The sequence below is a fragment of the Heloderma suspectum genome, chromosome 1 (genome assembly GCF_057233095.1).
Source record: "Heloderma suspectum isolate Gila_16-S chromosome 1, 16-S_ref, whole genome shotgun sequence".
NCBI lineage: Eukaryota > Metazoa > Chordata > Lepidosauria > Squamata > Helodermatidae > Heloderma > Heloderma suspectum.
Genome location: NC_139458.1, coordinates 340886850 through 340914126, shown reverse-complemented (window position 1 = coordinate 340914126; position 27277 = coordinate 340886850). Strand labels below are relative to the sequence as shown.

The following is a 27277-nucleotide window of genomic DNA, read 5'->3' as shown; positions in this document are numbered from 1 at the left end:
AGGCTGCAGGACTAGAAAGAGCCCTTCTCCCTGACACCCAGTATTCTATGTGGAGCAGATTTTCTTGTATGGAGAAGCATTCATTCACATGTGTCCCCAGGCACAGGTTTACCTACTCAGGAGGTTTACCTACTAGGCCTTGACACTGTAAATCAGTAAAAGGAGTACATTTTTGTAACATATCCTTTCTTCACATGGAAGAACGTCCACATACACTGGAATGAATTGGTTGCCGAAATCATTCCTGGTACATGGTGAAATTCCTCTTAATTGGCACTAATGTAAGCACTATTCATAGGAACATAGGAAGCTCCCCTATACTGGGTCAGACCACTGGTCCATCTAGCCTAGTATTGTTGACGCTGACTGGCTCTCCATGGTTTCAGCCAGGAGTTTTTCCAGCCCTACCTGGAGATCCCTGGGATCAAACCTGGAACATCTCCAGCATGCAAAGCATATGCACTTCAAGTGGGGTAGAGTACAGAATCACATGCACTTGTCAGGGTGGACACTAAGCCCGTAGAATCCCAGAGTAGTTCTTTCTCTGAGGAAGAGCAGCCGCTCCTGGGAGAGGAGCGCGCTCATCCTTCTCAGGGCCAACAGCTGGCAGGGATTCCTCCCACCGGCATTCCTAGCATAGATAGCAGTCCCGGGAGTGAGAGAGCGCGGGAAGCAGACTTGCTGGACGCCCGACGCAGGGAGCGGTGCCAAATGGAGGGCGCAGAAAGGAGGCGTAGTGCCCTGTTGGTACGCAAAGAACTGTTGCGCCCAGAGGACCCAAGGGAAAAGGGGAGGGACTCTCCCTAGCCCATCAGTTCAGGGTCTGCCAGTGATTCTCCTTCAAACGGGGACCAACTGTTCCAACTTAGGGCATAGGTACTCTGCTGCTCATATCTAGTTGCTAACAGTAGAGTTGTTAAGTTGTAAAAGATGAATAAAGCTTTGAAAAGAATCCCTTTGTCTGTGTCTGGACATGGCTACTGGATTAGATGGAGAGAGGCCTCCAAGGAGCCCTTCACAGCACTCTTCTCACCCCAACTTACTCATAGTTATTTAAAAGTCTGCATAGACCCTTTACAACCAGGATTCCTACAATGTCAGGCATGCTCATCTCATAGAGATGGTCATACATATGTATAGGTGTATGTGTATAGGTATAAGCCTTCAAGTGAACTTGCACAGGTCAAGAATGGGGCCTGCTGCCACAAACCTGCTCCCCTTCTTTAAGTGCATTCCAGTCACGCAACAGTGAAGGTGTGAGTAGGGTTGTAGTAAGTAGTAAATGGATGGTAGCAAACTGACACATATCTCTGTACACATACAGCTCTGAAAACAATATCAATTGTTGTTTGGTCTAAATAAACAATAAGCACCGTGGGTGAAGCGAAATGATAAATATTAACCAGTGCCTTATTGTTGATTTAGTGTCCAGAGCTGCACAGTGCTACAACCCATAAAAGCCTTACATTATGGCCATATACAGATAAAAGATGGGCAGTGGCTTTAATCCTGAACAAGTGCTTTGCAACAGGATTCAATACTACTACTTATTATAGGAATTTATATCCCTCCTTTCAAATAAATTCCCAGGGTAGCTGACAATATAAAAACAAAAATGGTTCTTTTTCAGGAAGGCAAGACATCTCTGAAATCTGGCAGACTACTTTCAAAATGTTCCCTCTCTGTGTTTAAAAGAGCTAGAGACCAGCAGCCTTCAGCTATGATCCTAATCCAGTTACTTGCACGTCCCTTTAAAATTAACTGGGTTTATTACTTTCAAAGTAGCTTAAGATTTGGAGTTAGAAATTGTTCTACGAACAAGCCAGGAGCCTTCATAGAAGCCCAGCTTCCAACATTGAAAATATATCGTAGCAATTTTTCTCAATAGCTAAGAGACTACAAAGCAAGAGAAAAACATTGAGCCAGTTCATATGTCACGATAAACTACTGAGGGTTAATTCACCCATGAGGATCCAAGACGCGCACCAGTCTTCATTCTGAATACGCAAGCCATGGCGGGGGGATGCTGCAGCTTATCTTGTCATGCAAGCCCAGGCATTGTTAAACAACCCTCAGATAACCCTAGAACAACCCATATGAGTGAATTAACCCATGGTGGCTTACCGTAACATGCGAACCAGGTCACTACGAGGCAGTCTCCAACAGTGTTTTGTTTGCTGCTGTGTCACTATTTTTGCTGATGTACGTTATTTAAAAAGAATATAAAAAACTAAGTATGAATATCTAAAGCAGTGGCTCAAGAATGGTGGTGGCTGTGCAAATCCAGGAGATCTTGGATGAGGCTGATTATCTGGGCCCATTTCAATCTGGTTGGTTTGGTTTTGGTACAAAGCCTTTTTGTACCAAAAAGCGTACAAAAAATGCCTTGATCACCCTGGGTACCTGGAATGAGTAATGGATTGGATAAGGGCCAATACACTGAAACTGAATCCAGACAAAATGGAGGTTCTGGGAGTAAGTAGTTCATCTGTTCAGAGAGATAGTGTTCAGCCTGTTCTGGTTGGGGTTGCTCTCCCTTTAAAGGATATAGTTTGTACTCTGGAGCTACTCCTGGACCAAACTTTGTCACTGGAGGTCCAAGTAATCTCTTTGGTAAGGAGTGCCCTTCATCAGATTAGGCTGCTACTCCAGCTACAGCTTCTCCTGCAGTTAACCTGGTCACAGTTATCTAGTAACACCTAGGACTGACTACTGTAACACATTTTACATGAGGCTACATTTGAAGACTGATGGGAAATTTCAGTTAGCTCACAACACAGCCACCAGATTTTAGCCTGGAACCAACTGATGGGAACTGCTCTCTCCAACACTGAAAGAACTTCACTGGCTTTCAATCCACTTTTGAGCACAATTCAAAGTGGTGAGGACCACATCAATTATGTTACTAATTTTACTAATTTGATTATCTCACAAACATTCACTAACCACTCTTTTGTTTTGTTATCAGAATGTTTTCTGCAGCAATTATTGAAGTAGTTCAGATCCAACTACCTCTACAGCTGTAATGTTTTTCTGAAATTATGTAAAATATGAATATTTTGATATTTATTGGTAACAGTATGCTAAATATTGAAGATGGTGACCTTCATTAACCAGATAAAAATTGCAATTCTATATTTTCAACCTTGATCGCTAGGTTACTCCAGACTGCATAATCACCAAATCTCTAAAACAAACGCTTTCAAAAACAATGAGCAGGAGGATGCTATTGCATTCAAGTCTTGCTTGTGGGCTTCCCATAGGCATCTGGTTGATCACGGTGTGAACAGAATGCAAGATCAAATAGCCCTTTTGTCTGATCCAGCACAGCTCTTCTTAGGTTCTTAACCATGATATCGCATACTTTTATCTTTCTTCTGGCCAACTTCTGAATTTTTTCTATGCACCATACCACTAAAAATTGCTTTATTACAATCAAATCACTTCCAGAATACTAACCTGACAACAGGGAGAAGCTGCTAGAATATCGTAAGTGTACATGGTTCCCAGTTGATGCCAGCTTCCATCCCACCGAGACTTGCACTTTATGCAGATAATTTTGTGAACCCCTTCTAAACAGTCTACACAAACAGCATAGAGGTGCATAAGCCTGCCTGTGGAGAAGAAAACATAAATTTGAGATGGTACCTATAATTATATTATGCAATGAGAGTAAGAGTACTGTAACACCACTAGAAATATTCTGAATAACATTTTTCATTTCAAAGTGCTAGAAATTCAGTGTGTATTCTGTAAACATAAATATGTTATTGGTCATTCCCTACCAAAATCGAAGAACTATTAAAACTTACATTTCTGACTGCCATTGAAAATCTCCCTTCCCCCAAACTGCAGGTACTTTGGAACTCCCATTCTTTGGAACAGCCTAACATTCCATCCTATCTGTGCCATGGCTTACCTGACCTCTTCGTGTCCCATGTTTGGGAGGAGGGGAAGTAAAACTGCCCTGTTTAAAAAGTTTAAAAATAAATAAATCTGGCTATATTAAACTATGTGTGTATCAAATTTCAGCTCTGTGAAATGGAGATACCATTTAAAAAATGGTGCATTATATCTACCTAGATTCATCTGTAAATATATAGAAGGGCGCAATCCTATTCAGATAGGCAGCCGCCCCAAACTCGGGGGCGACCACCTATCCAATGCAGGGCAGGAGAAGCATGGAGGGGATCATTCCCTCTGCGCTTCTCCTGCCCTGCATTTTCAGCTAGACAGCTGATTGTGGCTGTCTAGCCGCAGGAAGGCTGAGCGGGGGAGGAGGCTGCTGTACGACACACTGGATGTGTTGTACAGGCATTTCCGCCCGCCCCGTCATGCCCCCAGACACACCCCTTTTCGACCACTCCACGCTTCTCTTGTGAGCGTGGAGGATGGGGCTGTTCCGCGCTGCCTCTGAGGCAGCGCGGAAGTGGGGGGGAGGTCAGTTCTTTGGGAACCGACCTCAGAGCAGGGGCTCTGAGGTTGGTTCCTGGAAAACCAGATATCATATGGCTGTCTAGCCACTGTCTAGCGGCCATAGGATTGCTCCCTAAATGGCTGAAAAGTGTCCAACATTTTGCATACATAAACTATCTCCTCCTATATTCCAATTTGGTGTGTTAAAATGTGGCACATGAAGTTTCACATGCTACTCTTCCAGCATATGGACATAATATGAACACTTTTATGTATTTATAGCAATATTCTAAAATACTACATAAAGCAACTGAAGTTATCATCTTCAAAGATGCAGCATGTTTGTTATAAAAAAAGCTTTAAGAGGTCAGGGATTTTTAAGCGTATCAGGGGGAAGTGAGTGGAAAGGTAATATAGGTTTATAAGATTTTATATAGCCTTTAGAGACAGATGAAAGAGAAATTATTGTCTGCTTTTCAAAATACTGGTAGCACAACAACAACAACAAAGTAAAACTTCCCTAATTCATGAAATTCATTGTCATACGATGTTGCAATGGCATATATAAATTTTAAAAGTTAAGTTTATGGAAGGTATTAGAACTACTAGTCATTACTAAGTTCTAACTTAATCATTATAAATATAAGTAGTCCCTATACGCAAGTATAAATTGCGTAAAGGCTTGTTTAAAATCTACCCACTACAAGCATTGCTATGAAACTGAAAACTGAATAAAATGCTTTTGAAAGTCAAAAATTTGCTGACAATTTAATAAGAATGGGGAAAGAGAGAAGGAATAGGTAGAATTAACTTAATTATAACGTTTAAGATAAGACTCAAAACAAAGCATAGGAAGGGGTGGAGTCCAATAAATCTGTTAGTCACTTGAGAGTGATGAGGGCCTCCCATCTCCGGCCTCTCTGCTGCTGGGCCAGCAGGCAGTGGTAGCCCTCAGCCTGCTCACTCTCTGGCCTCAAAGCTGCTGCTGAATGAATTCTGTGTGAGGGGATCTGACTGCAGTTCTCCCTTCCACTGCCTTCCCTAGCTGGTGCTTTGTATCCACTCACTCTCCCTATGGTCTCCCAAGTCTCTTTTCTCTCTCAAATTTTCCATTCCCCTCAGAAATGCCTCACAAAACACTCCCCCTCAGAATCTCCTCTGGCAGCTCCTCAAGGCCAAAGAGGGTTGTGCTGCAGGCATCCTGCAGGGGGCTTTACTTCCATAAACCGGGAATACTACAGGGCTATTGAATCAGTACTGTGCCAGAGTTAAAACTTGTGAGGATCCTGAGCACCAACTGGTGGCATGGGAGACCATGAAGACATGGAGGGGGCATTTGGATTTCTTTTAGCCAGGAGCCCATTTCACTGCTTCTGAGGAAAGGGGTGGGAGGGATGGAAGTCTGCTGAGCTTCTGCCTGGTTATGCACCGATACACCACTTTGTGCAACAAACTTTATATTACACTGGCTTAATTGAAACATCTTTTCTAAGACAAAAATCACAAGATATCTGCATAGCAAGAGAAGTGGCAAATGATACCTGTTGACTCTATGACTGACAGATGGAACATTGAAGGGAGGAAAGGAAGGGGAAAGGAAACTGACCTCACTCAAAACAAAACCTATGCCTTCCAAAAAAGGGATAAGAGGTTGGAATGGCTGTTCACAAGCCACCCCTACTGACAGGGCTTTACAAGTTCCTGGAACCATCTCCCACCCCACATTTTCTTCCTCAAATGAAAGTTGTATTTCATTACTGTCTAGTAAGTCAGAATAGAATTGCGGACTCCATTTGCAATCCACACCCTTCATTATAAACTGCAGGAAGGGGGTTCCAATTATCATTCAACACAAAGAAGCTTTCTAGATAACTCAAAAGCTGGCTCCTTTTTTGTGACTGATGCTGGTTATTCCTGATAGAAGTATTACCTTACTATTATGCTTTTGATTTGTTCAAATTAACAAACATGCAAGCATTTATTGTTTGTTTGTGGTGTACACCTAAAAAAAGAAGTTAAGTGTGTACCTTGAAATGAAATCATGATTACCATTAATCTCATGGAACATATAGCTGACTTGTAAGAGAGCAGATTCAAATGCATTGGGAAGGGGGTGGAGAGATTTCCAATACTGTAATGATATATTTCCTTTACAAAAACCAGGAAAATCCAATTAAATTGGGAGCTAAGGCTAATGCCTTGAGACATGCCTACCCATGTCCAGTAACGATCTTGTGCTATCACAAATTGTGCTTGCTTACAACTTACCCTCCATGCACCTCCACTTTTCCTTGGTCTTACAGGCCCAAATCCAGATGGGGAGGTTCGAGTGCCTGGGACCAGGAAACATGCCCTACACTGTCCTGGTCATGTATTGCCTTATAAAGCATATGAACCTTACTATATTGTTAGAGAAATACTCCTGTGAGTTGACCCATGCCTGTTTGTTGTTTACACCTGTAGCTGGCAAGTCATTAGAAACACTACCACTCTCCCCCCTACTACATCAACGGAGACCCTTATTTCCCACTGTTTAGCCAATCCTGTCACCAAGATCAGTAAGCAAAAACAGGCATGGTCAATACACAGGAGGATTCTTCTAGCATTACTGATCATGGGGCATGCCTGTCAAGGCATTGGCCTTAGCTTCCAATTTCTTGGCTTTGCAGAGTTTGAGCCAACGTGAGATGGCCTTAACTCTGGTCTTAAATCAGTAGGTTTTGTATCATTCAGTTATGACATATATGAACTTCTACAATGTTAAGTTCATATGAATGAATGAAATGAAGTTCATACATAGATGTCCTGTTCGGAAATAGAATACAAAATTACAGAAGCCCTTGTGCATAGAAGTATTCAGGAAATACAGATACTACTGCCCTTTCTTCATACCACAAAGTCACTGCTTTAACGTCATTTCAGGAAATAAAAGCTCAGATCGCAAGAGATAGATAAATTTGTATACTCTGCAGTTATGCTGGGCACATAAATACAGAGAACATTCAAATGTGAAAATAGGAAGATGGTATAGTGTCTACAAAATCTACCCCTTCATGGATCACTGCCTTGTTGTGGCGAAGGGGCTTGCGTTCCCTCACAAATGTTTGTTTGAAAGTATGGAGTAGACTGCTCAAGAAGCACTCTCCTGTGGTGTGGGAGCTTTCCGCATGTGGAGTGATCCTTACATAGAGTCTGTGGGAACTCATGAAAGGACTGTAGCATGTGTCTTTCTGTACATTTGAATCAGTTCACAGACTCTGGCCCAATTCAGGCATCATGTTCCAATCCCCCAAATCATGGTTGGGAAGATGCTGCAAACTTGCACATTCCCTCCTTGTGCACAGATTTCCTCCTCCCTTTCTAGTTTGCAATGGAATATTAACTGGGAAAACTATGGATAATGCTAACCTCCAAAGTATGATTTGAAGTGGTTTTCAAACCATGATTGGAATGTCAGTGATAACCACAGTTGCTCAATATAGACCATTCTGAATTGAACCACAGGCTCAATTCAGACAATTCTCCAAACCACTGTACCAAAAAGATCACAAAAACTGTACGAGGCTCACATATTTCCCACTCCACTTCTTTCCTCCTGATCCCAATTTGCTCTAAACACAAGCTTGCTGTGATATCCAAATTGGGGAAAATGTACTTACTGGAAACCATAGAAGGGGGTGCTACAACTGGACATGACAGAGGAGGGAGCATGTGAGCCCACAGAATATTCCCAATCTCCAAACCATGGTGTATTTAGGAGAATTTTTGTACTGCTGTTGAAAGTGTTAAATTATTGCCACATCAAAATGCTAAAGCCAATGGGTTGGATCCAATCCAGGGGGCTCCAGAAATAAGCATTTCTGCTCGTTTATGCACTTGCCCCCAGAAGTGCTACATCGTACCCACCAGCAGCAGGGGCCGCTAGCGCACCGCCACCAACATGCCTAGGACACCCACACAGGGGCGGCATTGGATCCAGCTCAATGTATAACTAAGAGCTGAGAAGAGAAGAGATAGATTATATAAGGTTGGTTCATACATAACACTAAACCCTATGTTAGCATTATGAGGACAAGTCATAGGAAGCCTTGGGATCATGTGCTCCCCGCCTTCCTCCAGCACAGCCACAAGCAGATCAGAAGCTTCAACTGCTATTTTAGGTTAACCACAGTTTAGCATGCCATCTAAACCTTAAACTGTGGTTAATATTAACGACTGTTCATGGAAACAAGCCAGCTTTGTAAACCACAGTTTGAAGTTTGCTTGTTTCTACTAACCATAGTTCACATTAACCATAGTTCGTCAGCTTCAAATTACACAAACTACAGTTAACAATCAGAAGAAAAACTTCCAAACTCTTCCCAGCTGCACCAGACGAGTTATGGAAAGAACAAAAGCCCATGGATTACCTGGGGTTGTTCTTGTAATGGTAAACTATGGCTTAGCATTACTTCTGAACTAACTGTCTTAGCTTAATTGCTCTTTCCTTCCTGGAATTGTATTATGTATTAAGGTTGCAATCCTATACATACTTACCTGAGAGCATGTCTCATTGAAGTTCAACAGGGCTTACTTCTGAGTAGACATGTATAGGATTGCACTGTAATGTCATATGAGCAGGCATGAAAGAGAGATTAGAAACAGATTTTCAAAGGCACAAAAAGGATAGGCATGGAAATACGGTGTGCAAATAACACCACTTTCACCTTTAAAAAACTGTTCTTGGGAAGCTGATCAACGACATATGAATTAAACATGTTTCCTATTTAAACAAAGTACAAATTTATCATCATGACTGCAGAACTTTAAGGCTTTTGTGTTGTTCATCTTGTATTTACATTCTGTAGTAGTTCCAGAATGTAGCAGTTCTGATGTTGTTACAAGAGTAAAACCATGAAAACCTGAAAGTTTTATGGTAATCATAATGACACATTCTTGGGGCACAATCCTATCTAGATAGGCGGCCGCCTCTGAACTCGCCTATCCGAAGCAAGGCAGGAGAAGCACAGAGGGGATCGTTCCCTCCGCGCTCCTCCTGCCCTCCTTTTTCTGCAAGACAGCCGATTGCAGCTGTCTAGCCGTGGGAGCACAGAGCGGGGAGGGAGGCTGCTGTACAACACATAGGATGTGTCATACAGCCAGCTACGCCCTCCCCGGCCTGGACCACCCCCAGCCACCCCCTTTCCAGCCGCTCCGCGCTCCTCTTGCGAACACAGAGGACGGGGCTGTTCCGCGCTGCCTCCTAGACAGTGTGGAAGCGGGGGGAGGTCGGTTCCTGGATAACAGCATATCCTATGGCCGTCTAGCCACTGTCTAGTGGCCATAGGATTTCTCCCTTAAACATTCTTGTATTTAAACTAAGACTAATTTATATCTCATTGACAATATATGTTCTTCATACAAATGTACAATTATTACTATGTTTTCTGTCTTTTGGCATTTTTCTTACTTCATGTCACCCGGTGCTTCTTTCGCTAAACCTCTAGACTATGTATACATATGACCTTGTGGTCATTTATATTATTATTAAACCAGAAATATCCACAGTGGCTGATTTTGTCAGCAAATTTATCTTCTTTATTAAATCTATATTCCGCCTTTCCACTAAAAATAATGTTCAAGGTGCCTTGCCTCTACAAAGCTTCTGTTCTAAAAACTCCACAAGACCTGATCTTGTTTTATACAATGCTTATTTGAGCAGACAGATGTATGAGTTATTTTAAGACTTACAGTAAACAAACCCCTGAAAGCGTACAACACAGAATAAAATTCTTCTTCCAATTTTTCCCATAATCTGCAGAAGACCGCCTCAGTATAAATCTAATACTACAGCCAGTCATTTTTTAAGCCTTCCCTGCTGTATAATATTACATTTAAATATCAACTTTTGTTTCATCAGTTTTCACCCAGTGAGAACCAGGAACCCCTTTTAGTCTTGCAATGAAGCTAAAGGAAGAGCTACATGTTTCTCTCTCTCTCTCTCTCTCTCTCTCTCTCTATATATATATATATATATACCTCAACAAATACTTCTTCTAAGCAAACGTGCTTCAGAGGGAGACAATTTAGAGCACAGAAGCAGCAGGGAAGCTTCTTTTCCCAGCAACTCTTCCATCCATGTTGTTGCTCCTCGCACCCACCCTGCCCAAGTTCCAGATGTGTGTCTGTAAGGGTAAACACAGGTCTGGAATCTGGAGGGGGTGCAGCTAGCAGAGAAAGAGTGTAACAACCTATATTCCCTTGCACACATGCCTTCTCTGTTACAAGTTCATCCCCTCTGTCAAGCTGTTTTTCCTTAGACAGGGTAGAGTTATCCTAAAGGTTGGGTAACATAACGCTGATGGTTAGGCCATCAGGGTTTTGTTACACTTAGTTGCATGAAAGTATCTTTCTGCCATAAAATGCAGCACAGAAATAGGAGATACAAAACACAGAGTGATAATTTAAGAAATGACACAGGACTGATAAGCAACCTGTACCTTGAAGGTGACAGGGGACATCATATTCAATTTCATCGTGTCTTGATGGGCTAAGAAACAGGGTTCCATCCACCAATGGAAACTGTTCAAATACTGGCAGTGTCCTGTGGCATAATGCACAGTTGACAACATTTCGGTGACTGGCACTGAGTGCTGCAAGAATGAATTTCCGTAGGTCTTCTCCTTGACCCACTTGGGCATCATCTTCCATCCGAACATGGAAAGTGTTCAACTTATGCCGGGGTATGTGAGCAAGGAGTTCAGATAGATCAAGCCTCCTTAAAAATTGTACAGGGGCATCAAAATGTCCTGACCGATGTGCTTGGAACCCAGGTGTCCCATAATCAAAGTGAGCATTCCTGAACATGCCACTATTAGCTATGTTCTTCCTGTGAGGTTCTAGATGAATGGCATTCTTCAAAAATTCTCCTAAGTATCGTGAAGAGCGGGGCCCACTGAAATGTGTGGGGGCAAGAACAGAGTAACCTGCTGGAGGCGACTGACCAGGAGAGCCACAAGGAGAACGGATTGCATAGCTACCACTGGTGGTGCCTTTCTCTTGAGAGTTCTGCCTATCCATTGAATGCCTTCTCTGTATATCATGGTTTAAACCTTTCTGTGGTTTGTTGGCAGGCCTGCACTTTTTAACATCTTCTGAAGACTCTGATGTTGATCTTCCACTTGTCTTTTCAGACACAGACTTTTTCTTCTTTTCATCTTGCATTCGTTTTACTTGATACCAATCCGTGTCTTTCTTTAAGTGGCCTTGCCCGCATCGGCAAGAACAAAAACGGAAGGCGAGATCGTATCCCTTCTTGGTCCACATATTTTGTCGGCACTGTTTCTCATTCCAACTCCTTGCTCTCCCAATGCAGTTAAACTGGGCCAAAATACTGCTCTCCCATTCGTAAAAACACTGAAGGTGCATCCAAGTGCTGTAGGGACAATGTTCATTGTTGCATACAACTTTCTGGTAGTCGTCTTTTTCCAGGTCAACAGGCCGTCCAAAGCTACATATCAGCGGTGTAGCACAAAGTGCTTCTGGGGAACACAAAACAGAAGTTGTATTATACGCAACTCAGCATTTGCTCTCTTTTTTTGCGAATTCAGAATTTGCAAACTCTTACTAACATATAGGCGAAGGGTTGAGAGAGCACAGTTAATCCTAAGCAGAATCCAGGGATTCTCATGCACTTACGATGCTTTATGCATACATTGGTACTATTCTATGAAATGAGGAATGTGCAATGGAGAATCCACATGTGCATATATAGCATTTCCCTTCATAGAAGAGTACTAGAAGCCACAGATGCATGCAGCTTGGTTTTATTCATCAGAGTGCCTAAGCTCAAAGTTCTAGAATACATACAGGTATAGCACTGAGCTCTTTTGTTTATTTATTTATTTTATTTTATTTATTACATTTATATCCCGCCTTTTTTCCTCTTTAAAGAACTCAAGGCGGTGTACATAATTCTCCTCTAATGTTTAAGAAACCAGCTTGTGTTTAACATTATTTACTTACTTACTTGCAGTAATTATAAGTGTCCCTTTAAACAAAGTTCTCAGGGTAGCTCAAAACAAGTAATATTAGAAGTTAAAACACTGTTTTTATCTAACCAGTAACAAAATAACTTAGCACATTTTATTTATTTATTTACAACATTTATATATTATTATTATTTATTGCATGTATTGCATTTATATCCCACCTTTTTTCCTCTTAAGGCGGCTTACATTATCCTCTTCCTCTCCATTTTTTATCCTCACAACAACAACCCTGTGAGGTAGGTTGGGCTGAGAGTCTGTGACTGGCCCAAAGTCACCCAGTGAGCTTCCACGGCCAAGTGGGGACTAGAACCCAGATCTCCCAGCTCCCAGTCTGTCACTCTCACCACTACACTACACTGGCTCTCATATACCGCTCCACATCTATATACCACTCCACATTTATATACCGGAGCAATGAACAATAAAATTGCTGCCTAGACATCAGAAAGACTTTGTGTATTTTTAAGAAAAAAACACACATGGAACTATATTTCATTATTTCAAGAGGAAATAAGGTCCTTATGCCAACTGTTTTTCATTATAAAGCGAAAAATTAAGCAGAAACATAATTAAGTTCCAATTAATATTTTCTACCAACTGAACATGCTGTGAAGATGTTATTAAATTAAGTCAAGTCACAGAGATTAAATCCATCTTAATAAAACATTTCGTTGTATCTACAGATGCAGCTAAGCAAAGCAAAGCCAATGTGTAAAGATCTTTCCAAGCTCCATAATGTAAAAATAAATGCTTTGCGTTTCAATGTCAGAATTTCCCATGGCCTTTAATACACTTGAAGAACTTCAATTAGCTAACCTCTATGGCTAAGAAACACATTCTAATTAACACGGAGTTTCAACATTAAACCCTTAGAAAGTCACCTTTCAGAAATTACACATCCTGATGTGAGAAAAAATAGTACCTTTAGGGAGACTAACAGATATGAGGAAATAATTTGGGTTAAATATCTAAAATTAAAATATGTGACCTAGCTCAGGTTCAACCAATTCTCCCAATCCCAGACCATGAGAACACAAAAGCTCTAAGCGCCCAGGCTGCCCAAGAAAAGTAAGCACTCAGAGTGGATATGCCCTTTATATACAGTGAGCCTGTTCCCACAATCACAGGGCAGTTAACAAGTGGCATGGCAAGATTTGCATAATTACCCTCACTAATGCAGAACCCAGGGACAGAGGCTTGTTGGTGTAGGTAACAAACCACCCAGAATCCATGGGCTATTGCAGGGTTGTGGGGTAGTTTGTTACCCACCCTAACAAGCCACCTTCGCTAGGTTTGCATGACACAACAAGCCACACTGGCGAGGGTAATTATGCAAATCCAGCTGGGACACAACTGGGACATGCAGGGTGGTGAATAAACCACAGTAGCTTGTTAGCCAACCTGTGATTGTGCAAATCAGGCTAGCTTCTCAAAAGTAGTCGCCAGTTGCAAAGGTAGCAAGAGATGTAACCCGATTAAAAAAACAATAGTAGAATAAATCTGCATATGGTTAAAGACAATAATTCTGCAGTAAACAGTATACTTTTTTTTAGATTAGATTTCCCGCTCCAGATTCAGCACCAAACTACAAGTACGACAGTTGTCCAGAAAAATATGCACAACATGCACACCAACATCACATTCTAATTATACAGATTTCAGGGCAGGGCATGCTTGCCCAGTTATAATCCCTACTTGCCACACATGGTGGCCCAGGATCCCTGTAGGTTCAAACCAGGACACATTTTGCTTGCAAGTAACTGATGTGCTGAATGGCAACAGCTTCAAATGAGTCATGCTTCTTGATCTGTGCATATTATTAACATCCAATTTAATGACATCCCTTTAATGACATCTCTTCTATAGAAAGAATGTTGTGTGCGACGGCAGGAGGGGATACCCACGTCCACACTTTGTATATTAATAATACGCATGAATACAGGAAGCACAATGCGGTCCTGGTTTCTTTGCACGTATCATTAACACTCAGATCTTGGGGAATGGGGAGGGGAATGTGAACACTAATATGAATCTACAGATTCCTGTAGTTAAGAACGCAGGTAAAAAAGCAGGCCTCTACAATCTGTCAACTAAGCAAAAATGTATACAAAATGTGATAAGAGAAGCTCGATAATGGTAGTCAAGCAATCTTCTTACAACAGGTATTTGGACATGATTTACAGATAACATGGAATTAAGTAGTATACAATAGTGGTTTTTAGAGATAAAATGGCCTGCAATTGGTATATATGTTAGAAGTAATTTTATAACATACATTCAAAAAACATGCGGTTAGCTGACGGCAGTGAAGTAGTGATTAAAATCACTCAGGAGTTTTACAATGTAAACCTAGGCATCCACTTAAACTCCAGTTTTCCTTATCTATTTGTAAAATTTTCAAAAAGGTGGTTTGAAGATTGAAGTAAATATGATTGGGGGGGTTGCTACCTTTGTTCATAAAATTCTTACACACACAGTCACACTCTACTGACCTGGCACGCACATCACATTAAGCCATGGTGGATTCTTATTGTGGGTGGTTGTAGGGTGACTTAGTGTGACGTCAGAATCCAGAACGGTTTTTCCATCATGGGTTGTTTTTTGCAAACAAGCAAAAACAAACCTTGAGCACCCATGGCTTATAGTAGGGTTGCTTAGGGCGGCTTGTTCTCAGGATGTCTTCTTGTTATATCCAAACCTGGCAGGGTGATTTTATCATGAGTTGTCAGGAACAGCTAGATTGCCAGCCAGCAAGAGAACCAAAAAGCCCTGCTGCTCCTTGTGATCTTGCTAGTGCCCCTGGCATTCTCCCTAACTCCTTCTCAGTGCCCTCTGCCTCAGGATAGATTTTTAATTCTTTTTTGTTCATAGAAATCTTGAAGAAAGGACACCAGGGACTCTCCCGAATGCATTCACACACACACACACAAAATTCAGTCCTGCACAAGTGTGTAGGAGTGAATGTCCAGTGTTAGGACATTTGCATAATTTCCCCCTCCGTTTTACCACTCTGCTTGAAATATGAGCAATTTCCCCCTCCATTTTACTGCTTTGCCATGACATTTGCATATGTTTAGCAATCCCCCTCCCTGCTCTGTAACTCATATGTATATCTGATAGCTAGCAATGGAGACCAGTGAAGGGAAGTGAGAAGTATGAAGGGAGGGGGGGAGCCGGAAGCAGCTAGCAGCTGCAAGAGAGAAGGAGTTTTAGGGGCAGGTGTTATTACTTCAGTAGAACCAGAAGCAGCCTTTTAAAAAAAGATGTTTGCCAACAAGGGAAGCCTGGAAGTGGAGGATGAAATTGACAAGGACATGGACAAGAGGGGGATATTGGCATGCTTGGCTAAGTAGCAGACAGATGGTCTTAAAGACACGCACAAGACATACACACCCCAAATTGTGAACACTTTTTTTTAGCTGTTTAAATTGTTTAAAAATTGATATGTTAAAATTTTTACACTATGTTTTATTATAATGTTGTATCTGTGGTTTGTAATCTTTGTGAATTGTGAACTGCCTAGAAAGCTTCAGCTTTTGGTCAGTATAGAAATCATTTTCAGAAAATTATTTCTTTTTTGTCATCTGATGCAGGAGAGGGAGTAGTTTTGCTCAGGATGCGCCAGAGTGGAGGATGCAACTGAGAAGGACATTTACGGCTATAGCTATGGGGATATGGGGGATATGGCTATGCTGGGCCCAATAGTGGACAGGCAGTCTTGTGGTCTTGTGCAACTAGAAAAAAAAAATGGTGAACACATTCCCGTGTTCATAAGGGCTCCAAATCTTAAATACCTTTGGAGATCTGTTGCAGGGGAGGAGTTTCCTCATGAGCCAACAACCCCAGTGGACCAACTGCAGAAAGGGTGCCAATGTAGGGAATGACGCAATGAGGATTTCTGCCACAATGGCCCCTGAGATGCATGCCGGCAACGGCCAGGAGGTCTGAGAGGAATTGAGGGAGAAATAAGTCACAGCAAGCCACCAAGCAAGTGGTCGTCTGTTGGGAGTAATGGACAAGCTACCCACCCACCGTGGCTTAGTGTGATATGTGAACTCGCCCTCTATATCCATGATCAAATGGTGGCCAGTTCAAGCTTTCAGAAAGGCAGCAGTTGTTCATCTACTGTAAAAGGTGTGCGTGGGGGGGGGGGATAGAAATGTATAAAAAATAAGTGTGAGTGTGTGTTATCCTGGGGACATAAGAACACTGTTGTTGTTGCTTTTATTTTCACTTGGAATTACTTATTAAGGGCGCAATCCAGTGCATGTTTAGACAGAAAAATGCCCTACAACTTCCATGGCTGGCTGGGGAATGCAGGGAGTTGTAGGACTTCTTTCTGTCTAAATATGCATAGGATTACACTCTAAATTTTGTCCTTTGCCCTTAGTGATGTACTGTATCACCCAGTAAATTAGTCTTAGTCTGAACTAACATATTTCCAAATTATATTACAGTACAAGAGTATTTGTCTGGTAAGATTCTTCTTACTCTTACCTCCAGCCGTTGCTTCTAGGTAGCTTGCAATTATCTAGAGTTAACTACTGAAATTCAGCCCCCATTTTGCTACAGTCTTCATCAGAATCAAAATACACACACACCTTTGTGGGAATTTTTCAGGAATTGGGTCAAAAGGACAGCAAAAGTGTTCATTCTGGGACCACTGATTGTGATCTGAACATGAACAGAAGCATTGCTTCACTCTGAATCGACTTGATCTGCTCTTACTGGTATCAGCAAATAGCCAAATCTAATTGGCTACATAGCACTGTAACATCATCACTGTCCAGTACCTGAAACCTGAATAGCTGTGATCACTTAAGGAAAAATAAAGAAGAGGGGGGGAATAGTCACTGAGGCAGCAGCAAGGCAGGAAGTAGCTGCAAGTAGTGACACAATCATAAAGAAAACCCATAAGGTTAGCAGGTTTTCAGAGGCTTACACCCCCAAATCACTAATTTTGAGTCAAAAAGTGAACTTTGGGAACATTCCACTCAGCTCTAGTAATCACAACAGCCATTATACCCTTGTACAGCAACAATGCAGTGAAATATAGTACATACACAAACCCTTAAAAGGAGCCATAGTAATAAGGCTAGCTAGAAGTATGACTCTAAATAAGAAATACACACATTACAGCTTGCCGCAGTGGAGCTTTTATTCACTATGAAGTGAGTAACAACTTTCCAGAATTTTGATGTTGTATTAGCCAAACCTGCTTCAATTAGTATGGCTCCATCAAATATTTCAGCAGAGTCAAAATAGTTTGGTACTTGCACAGGGGCCTTAAAAACAAGCTAGATGCTATAGGAAGGATGATGACTGTGAAGGTGTTTGATTTACAAGAGTTACAGAGCAGGGAGGGGGATTGCTAAACATATGCAAATGTCATGGCAAAGCAGTAAAATCGAGGGGGAAATTGCATGTATTTCAAGGCAATGGTAAAACGGAGGGGAAAGTTACGCAAATGTCCTAACAGTGGACATTCACTCCAGCACATTTGTGCAGGACTGAATTTGTGTGTGTGTGTGAATGCGTTTGGAAGAGTCCTTGGTTTCCTTTCTTCAAGGTTTCTATGGGGAAAAAAGAATTAAAACTCTTTAAGAAACAGTCTCCAGGGGGAAATAGTGCTGGAGTACTAGTTTAGGATTGAGACACACCTACCTGATACAGCTTCTCTTTCTCAAGACACATGGTTCCCTGCTCCACTCATCAACACTGCCTGACTGGAATTAAGTCCTACTACCAAGAAAGCCCCAGGTCCCACCTTTCATCTTCTGTTTTGAATCAAGTGTTGTCAAGCACCAGCTTTTTTTTGGTTCCCCCCATATCCATACAAGCTCCACCATCAGTACTGCTATATCTGTGAACTGGAACGCAGTTCTAGACCAACTTCCTACTGCCCCTATCAAAATGGCACAGCTATACCTATACCTGGACTATGCTATGGTTCCAAACCACTGTTGTCCATTAACCTTGCACACAGGTGGGGCAGGCGTGTGCACCCACATCAACAAACACACACTTAATAGCACAGTTAATATTGTCCCCAACATCCCACCCTTGACTCTGCTCAGTGCTTTCTAGAGCAATGGCAATGTTTCTGGGATTCCCAGAGGTAGCATGGACTGCATAAAGGAACGTTGGTTTCCTCCTTGGGATTATACTACTGATCATATACTGAGGGACGATCAAAGCTGCATGGGCTTCCCATGACCAGGGGAGATAGAACAGTGGATACATCCAGCATGGTAGCACGGGTTCAATTCAGACTTCACACTACACATGTATGAGTTTATATCTATATCTAGTAGCTACATCTTTTCTCCCAATTGTACTCTAGAGGGGTGTTTCTCAAACTGTTGGCCAGGACCCACCTCTGGATCTCGGCCCACTTTCAGGTGGGTCTCAGTGTTTCAGGCTGCCCAGTGCCTTTTTGCTTGACCACCCCGTGCCATGTCAGTGCCATGCACCCTGCATAGGTAGGTGTGGCAGTGGGAGTTGGTTAGAAGGAGTTGGTTATTATTAAAGACTAATATTGTTAATAATAACAATTTTTACAAACTGGGAATTAAGAGGAATTGGATACGCTGAAGTTGTTATAAGAGGAAGTGAATGTAAAAGGAGCACGAGGGAAAGATAAAAAAACCTGGCAATTAGGAAAGGGTACAACTCAAGTGTGAAAGGAGAAGGGAAGAAGAAATGACAAGAGATGAGTAAGAACACTTTGAGATGCATGTGAGGGGAAGGAGGAAAATTATATAAAATAAGAGCCTCTGGATCAGCAAATTCTGCCTCAAATAGGGAGGCTGAGTAATGATACCTCCAGAGCCAATGTCTGTACTTCACTTGAGCAAAGCTGAACTATGGAATGCCCTGCTACAAGGAAATAGCTGTGACAAAAAATTTAGCAACTTCCAAAGAGGAATTAGGTATCATTATAAAATTATATAAGTAAGCGTCAGCTGATAATGCCCAATTCCACTTCCATCCACCACCATTTTGTTACTGGTGGGCCTCAGTCATTTCCAGCTGTCGCAAGAGGGCTCTGAGGGCGGAATGTTTGGGAAACCCTGCTCTAGAGTAGGCACAAGAGGCCCAATCCAGATCTTAAAAGTCCCCCCCACCTGCCACACTAGGACCCCAATCCAGAATAAGGGCCCTGTGCCTACCACAGAGTAAAAAATATGTAAAGTCAATATGGATTGAGGATTGTAACCATGACTTTTATTACTTCGTTGCTTGATTGTACTTTTAAACTGTCAATAACCCAAGCTATATGTTTTGTTGTTTATTCGCTCAGTTGCTTCTGACTCTTCATGACTTCATGGACCAGCCCACGCCAGAGCTTCCTGTCGGCCGTCACCACCCCCAGCTCCCCCAAGGTCGAGTCCATCACCTCCAGAATATCATCCATCCATCTTGCCCTTGGTCGGCCTCTCTTCCTTTTGCCTTCTGCTTTCCCTAGCATCAGCATCTTCTCCAGGGTATCCTGTCTTCTCATTATCTGGCCAAAGTACTTCAGCTTTGCCTTTAAGATCATTCCCTCAAGTGAGCAGTCTGGCTGTATATTTCCTGGAGTATGAACTGCTTTGATCTTCTTGCAGTCCAAGGCACTCTCAGAATTTTCCTCCAGCACCACAGTTCAAAAGCATCTATCTTCCTTCGCTCAGCCTTCCTTATGGTCCAGCTCTCGCAGCCATAGGTTACTACGGGAATACCATTGCTTTAACTATGCGGACCTTTGTTGTCAGTGTGATGTCTCTGCTCTTCACTATTTTATCAAGATGTCACTGCTCTCCTCCCAAGAAGTAAATGTCTTCTGATTTCCTGGCTGCAGTCAGCGTCTGCAGTAATCTTTGCGCCTAGAAAGACAAAGTCTGTCACTGCCTCCACGTTTTCTCCCTCTATTTGCCAGTTATCAATCAACCTGGTTGCCATAATCTTGGGGGTTTTGAGGTTTAACTGCAACCCAGCTTTTGTACTTTCTTCTTTCACCTTCGTCATGAGGTTCCTCAGCTCCTCCTCGCTTTCAGCCATCAAAGTGGTATCATCTGCATATTGGAGATGGTTAATGTTTCTTCCAGCGATTTTAACTCCAGCCTTGGCTTCATCAAGCCCAGCACGTCGCATGATGTGTTCTGCATACAGGCTGAATACGTAGGGTGAGAGTATACAACCCTGCCGTACTCCTTTCCCAATCTTAAACCACCCCGTTGTTCCGTGGTCTGTTCTTACCGTTGCTACTTGGTCATTATACAGATTCTTCAGGAGGCAGACAAGATGACTTGGTATCCCCATACCACCAAGAACTTGCCACAATTTGTTATGATCCACACAGTCAAAGGCTTTAGAATAGTCAATAAAACAGAAATAGATGTTTTTCTGAAACTCCCTGGCTTTCTCCATTATCCAGCGGATATTGGCAATTTGGTCTCTAGTTCCTCTGCCTTTTCGAAACCCAGCTTGTACATCTGGCAATTCTCGTTCCATGAATTGCTTGAGTCTACCTTGCAACATCTTGAGCATTACCTTACTGGCATGTGAAATAAGTGCCACTGTTCGATAGTTTGAACATTCTTTAGTGTTTTCCTTTTTTGGTACGGGGATATAAGTTGATTTTTCCCAATCTGGTGGCCGTTCTTGTGTTTTCCAAATTTGCTGGCAGATGGCATGCATCACCTTGACAGCATCATCTTGCAAGATTTTAAACAGTTCAACTGGGATACCGTCATCTCTTGCTGCCTTGTTATTAGCAATGCTTCTTAAGGCCTGTTCAACCTCACTCTTCAGGATGTCTGGCTCTAACTCACTGACCACACCGTCAAATCTATCCCCAATATTATTATCCTTCCTATACAGATCTTCCGTATATTCTTGCCATCTTTTCTTGATCTCTTCTGCTTGTTAGGTCCTTGCCGTCTTTGTTTTTGATCACACCCATTTTTGCCTGGAATTTACCTCCAATGTTCCTAATTTTCTGGAAGAGGTCTCTTGTCCTTCCTATTCTATTATCTTCTTCCACTTCCGCGCATTGCTTGTTTAAAAATAATTCCTTATCTCTTCTGGCTAACCTCTGGAATTTTGCATTGAATTGGGCATATCTCCCCCTATCGCTGTTGCCCTTTGCTTTCCTTCTTTCTTGGGTTACTTCCAGTGTCTCAGCAGACAGCCATCTTGCCTTATTGGTTTTCTTTTTCTTTGGTACGTTTTTTGTTGCCGCCTCCTGAACAATGTTGCTGTCAGGGTGGAAACTGAGCCCATAGAGCCCCAGAGCAGTTCTGATTCTGAGGAAGAACAGCAATCCGTGGGAGAGGAGCCAGCTCATCCCTCACAGGCACAGAGATTCCTCCTGCCAGCATTCCTGGGACAGATAGTGACCCTGACAATGAGAGAGCGCTGGAGGGGGGCTTGCTGGACGCTCGGCGCAGATGCAGGGAGCGGCGACAGATGGAGGGTGCCGAAAGGAGGTGCTGCGCTCGTTTGGCGCTAAAACAACAGTCGCGTCCCAAGGACCCAAGGGTAAGAGGGAGGATCTCTCCATAGCCCATAAGTTCAGAGTCTTCCCACGGTTCTCCTTCGAACGGGGACCAACTGCCTTACCTGGAGCTTAGGCTACTCTGCTATCTATCCCCAGTGCAGTTCCTTACTTAGTCGCTAGTGATTGGTATCTGTAAGAGTCATAAAGGAATAAAGTAATAAAGCCTTGGAAAGAATCCTCGTCGTCTGTGTCCTGAGCTGGCTATTGGAGGGGACTGTAAGAGGCAGCTAGGGCATTCCTGATAGTTGCAAACTTCTGTCCATACTTCTTTCGGGACCCTATCTACTAAATCTAGTCCCTTAAATCTATTCTTCACCTCCACTGCATATTCATTAGGAATATTAGTGAGCTCATATCTAACTGATCTGTTGGTCTTCCCTATTCTCTTTAGTCTGATTCTAAATTGTGCAATAAGAAGTTCGTGATCAGTGATCTACAGTCAGCTCCAGGTCTTGTTTTTACTGACTGTATACATGTCCGCCACTTTTGGCTACAAAGGATGTAGTCAATCTGATTTTGGTGTCGACCATGTGATGAAGTCCATGTATAAAGTCATCTTTTAGGTTGTTGGAAGAGAGTGTTTGTTATGCACAGTGAGTTGTCTTGGCAAAATTCTATCAGCCTATGTCCCGCTTCATTTTGTTCTCCCAGACCATGCTTGCCTGTAATTCCAGGTGATCGATACCTTGTCATGGTGCTGGAGCCTGAGCACCTCAATGACGCCATGAGCTAAACCGTGAAGGGACACCCAAGATGGGAAGGTCATGGCAGAGAGGTCAGACTAAATACGATCCCTGGGGAAGGTAATGGCAACCCACCCCAGTATTCTTGCTGTGAAAACTAAATGGATCAGTACAACCAGAGATATGTCGGTATACCATCAGAAGATGGGACTCCCAGGTCGGAAGATGGTCAAAATGCTACTGGAGAGGAACAGAGGATAAGTTCAACTAGCCCCGGATGTGATGACACAGCTAGCTCAAAGCTGAAAGGACAGCTAGCGGCCGATGGTGCTGGTGGTGAACGACGAATCCGATGTTCTAAAGATAACACACCACAGGAACCTGGAATGCAAGATCTATGAGCCAGGGCGAATTGGATGTGGTTATTGGGGAGATGTCAAGATTAAATATAGACATTTTGGGTGTCAGTGAACTGAAATGGACTGGAATGGGCCACTTCACATCAGATGACCACCAGATCTACTACTGTGGACAAGAGGACCACAGAAATGGACTAGCCTTCATAATTAATAATAAAGTGAATAAAGCAGCGCTTGGATACAATCCAAAAAACAATAGAATGATCTCAATTTGAATTCAGGGTAAGCCATTTAACATCACAGTGATCCAAATATACAAACCAGTGTACAATACATGAAAAAATAAAATACAAATAATAAAACAGTGAATAAAAACAGAACATAATAAAACCAAGATAAAACCAGGAGCAAAGGGTAAAAGCACTATATCAGATAAAACCAAAGTTAAACCATCAGCAAAATAAAAGTGCAACAAAAGGCACTAAAAACAGTTCTTAAAATGCCTGGAAGAATAAGGTCTTCATCTGGTGCCAAAAAGACCATAACGTTAAGTCCCAGGTGACCTTTTCTGGGGAGGGTATTCCACAGATGGGGTGCCACCACTGGAAAGGCCCTCTCTCTTGTAACCACAGCCTCACCTCATTTGGCAGGGGCACCTGGAGGAGGGCCTCAGATGATGACCTTAATGTCTGAGTAGGTAAATATGGGAGGAGACACTCCTTCAAGTAACATGGCCTCAAGCCATCTAGGACTTTAAAGGTTAAAACCAGCACTTTAAATTGGGCCTGGAAATGGACTGGCTGCCAGTGCAGATGGCAAAGTACTGGCATAATACTGTCATATCAGCCAATCCCAGTTAGCAGTCTAGCCACCAGTTAGCAGTCTAGCCACCCTATTTTGCATTAACCAAAGCTTCCACTTGAGCTTCCAAATGTACAGACAGACAAATCATGGTTTGGAGCAGCTTGTGCTTTCATTTTCTGTCATTTCAACATACAACTTCATAAATTCACTCTCATGACCATAGTTCAACATCCTCTGCAGACAATTCTGGGCACCATCATGAATACAATGTTTTCTCAGTCACTGAGCTTGCTTCGTGGTCTCTTTTTCTGGGGAGAAAGTGTTATGGGAAGTGGGGGGAAAGGTACCTAGAAAATCAGTCCACGTCTGATCCATGCCTAGGGTCTCTGAACTTATTTTGGAAAATGTGCGAATTGACAATGGGGAGATTACCAGTGGCCAACTTTGCAGTAGATTTTTCTGATTTACGTATCATGAAATCAGCACTCCAAGAGCTGTTCTGTTGGGATAATATAGCGGTCAAAAGGTGTCTGAGTATACATGGAACAGAGTCTTTAAAGCAAAAAAAAAAAAGTAATTAATGATCATAATAAAATCAAAGATTTATAAAATAAGCAATGAACAGCATTTCAGTACAACATTACATGTGACCTATGTAAGGCAAACCTTGCAGGTCTGGGGTTGTTTTACTGACAAGCTAAATAAACAAACCTTACTTGCCTGGGATTTGTAATGTATTGCAATGCTGATTTATATCAACTAAAAATGGCACTTTCTCTGCAACAATTACGAATAATAAACAAGCCCTTGCAAGCATGTTTCACCCCACATCTCTCCAAGAGCCAACTTGAACATGCTGATACAGCCCTCTCAGGGGCTTATACCCCTTCTGAATCACATCAAAAGATCCATGAATGTGGAAATCTAGCTGACCAACAGGGAGCTTATAAAGTGAGGGGCACGTTCAAATATCCAGTATCTGTGAATTCTAAGGTGATACAAGCCCTTGAGAGGTCTATACTATGTGCTGAGAGCTGCGTGTATCAATTAGCTCTTAGCCGAAGACAAGGCAGTATCCGATTAGACACAAGTGCTAATGTAAATTGTGTTGCACCAGCATAAGGGACCTCTACCACAACACCAATAGCATTTGCTGGCACAACGGGAATCCCATTACACCAGCTAACGCTATTGATCTTACGCTAGAAGGTTACATTAGCGCTCATGGCAAAAGAAGTTGATGATGCAATATACTCCTACACTAGTCATAAACAATTATACTGTACCGGCCACAAATGGGCAGCAGACATGGCCAGTCCGGAAAGCATGTTTTCAAGTTTGAGTCTACCTCTTTTATAACTTCAACAGGTTAATGGCCCATAAAATATGGACTGAAGCTCTTATTCCAAACCTAGCACCCCAATGCCCATCTGTAATCTTTTGATCTACAATCTTTTGCCAATGTAATGTAGTACTGCATCACAATTAAACAGGCTATGGTTTTAGTAATTCCGACCCAGTTCTCAGTTATCCTTGTTCCTGAGGTAGATGTAGGGATAATTTACACATGCATGTTTATCACTTGATGACTCCAACATCAAGGGATAATGAGCATATGTGAATGAGCACTCACAGGTCATACACCACAGACAAAACTTCCATAACACTTGAGACACATTTTTTTTTTATATGTGCATCAGAGCACGTATTAAATGGTGAGCCACCAAATATTTAGCAATTCATTCCTATACATGCATATATAAACTGCCCCATGGTCGCATCACATTAAGTAGATTTGAATATAAAGAACTGGTGCAGTATACACAGTTCTGAGAACTGAAAAGCAGTATAAATATATGTAAGGTTAGTGTGCATGATGTGGAGATGGATACCATGTAAGGCAGAGATTGACAGCTTCTTTGACCTTAAGACTAAGTTGAAAATATATCAGGACCTGAGGGGGTGCACCTAGTTTGCGCACTCACCTGTTTCCAATTATCCATAATGTAAATATTTTCATAAATATGGCAGGTGCCAAAACTATATGTGGCACTTACTCCAAAATACACTTACCCACAAATTTTGAGTCTGTTTGTTTATTTATTTATTTAAAATATTCCTTTGTAAACACAAATATTTTCTGGTTCACAATCTTAAAGGCCAAGAAACTTGAAAAAGTTTGGGAAAGGGCCATAGCTCGGTGGTAGAGAATATGCTTTGCTTGCAGAGGGGCCCTGGTTCAATCCCCGGCTTCTCCAGATAAGGCTGGAAAAACTCCTGCCTGAAATCCTGGAGAGTTGCTGCCAGTCAGTATCAACAATACTGGGCTAAATGGACCAAGGGTCTGACTTCCTATGATCCTGTGTTCCTAAAAACAAATAGATTTGGGCCTTTTTCTTCTTTTTGATGTATCTATTTGTTTCCATTCCATTTAAACATTTCACTATAATTTTTTCAAACTTATCTCTGCCACTGTGAGAGATACCAGCCCCTTAGAACATGCAAACTGGAATTCTCAGGATTCCTGCAAGAGCCTGCAAGTGCTTTGATGACCATCACAAGGCCCAATGTAATTTTTCTATAAAAACACAGAAAACAGGGGGAAGTCCTATTATCATGAGAGCTAGAACTCTATTAGGATAAAGACGGTCAGCAAGTACTGTTTGAAAAACGCTGCCATTAAGCACAGGTACTACAGATAGGAGGTACAGCATCCCCTGGATTTTTAGAACAGTATATAAGTTGCAAAGGGATCAAATCCCCCTCCTGCCTCCCACCACATCTGGACACTATTTTTGAGCAATGCCAGCTTGTGGGAAAGGACTCAGTGTCTAGGAACATATCTTTATTGAGATACAAAAATAGACATCCTTACACACACGCAGTATCAGACCTCATCCAAATGTGCTGAACATCAGAACTCATGTCCTAAATTTAGTACAAACTATCAGATTGCTTTATTTTGCCAGTCGCAGGCATTGTGCCGAAAGCTACTCCTGGGTGAAGGCGACTGAAGAATTCAAATTTTGATCTGCTGAAAAAGTGCATTAGTAAACTGGAGACAATGTTTTTGGATGAATCTACTGTACTTCACTGTAGCAGGCAGAAACAGAGTATATATTTCTTCCCGCTGCCAACCTTCCTACTCCTATTATTTGGGGATTGGACTCAATGGTCTTGTAGGCCCCTACTATTCTATGATTGTTTATTCAAGCATTTAAAAGGTGGTTCATTGTCACGTACCCTACAACCCACGCTCTGCAGTATGGGTTGATGGGTGGGAGAAAATGAACTATGCCTGCACCCCGTGCCAGGTTTGGACAACATGGCAACCTGTGATGCAATGTGGGTAATTGGAGTAATCCCGGTAATGTGACCGGCACACGTAGGGTCGGGGGAAACAACCAAACGCTGCATTGTTTCTCCCACTGATAATTTAAATTC

General features: G+C 42.2%; 1 protein-coding gene across 14 annotated transcripts in view; it reads right to left on the bottom strand.

The window, feature by feature from the left end:
* The window catches only part of HECA (HECA ribonucleoprotein granule regulator), an 88015-nt gene that overhangs the window by 58233 nt on the left and 2505 nt on the right, over positions 1-27277 (bottom strand). For 5 of the 14 annotated variants that reach the window (XM_084827701.1, XM_084827700.1, XM_084827698.1 and 2 more), the window contains 4 exons: positions 24266-24385; positions 16241-16390; positions 10896-11936; positions 3460-3614 (listed from right to left, as the gene is read on the bottom strand). In XM_084827701.1, the coding sequence (XP_084683827.1) occupies positions 3460-3614; positions 10896-11936; positions 16241-16390; positions 24266-24385 (1466 nt within the window). Of the gene's footprint in view, positions 1-3459; positions 3615-8322; positions 8415-8952; positions 9017-10895; positions 11937-16240; positions 16391-24180; positions 24238-24265; positions 24386-27277 lie in introns of those variants that run through there. The other 9 variants (XM_084827706.1, XM_084827708.1, XM_084827710.1 and 6 more) reach the window with 7 other exon arrangements.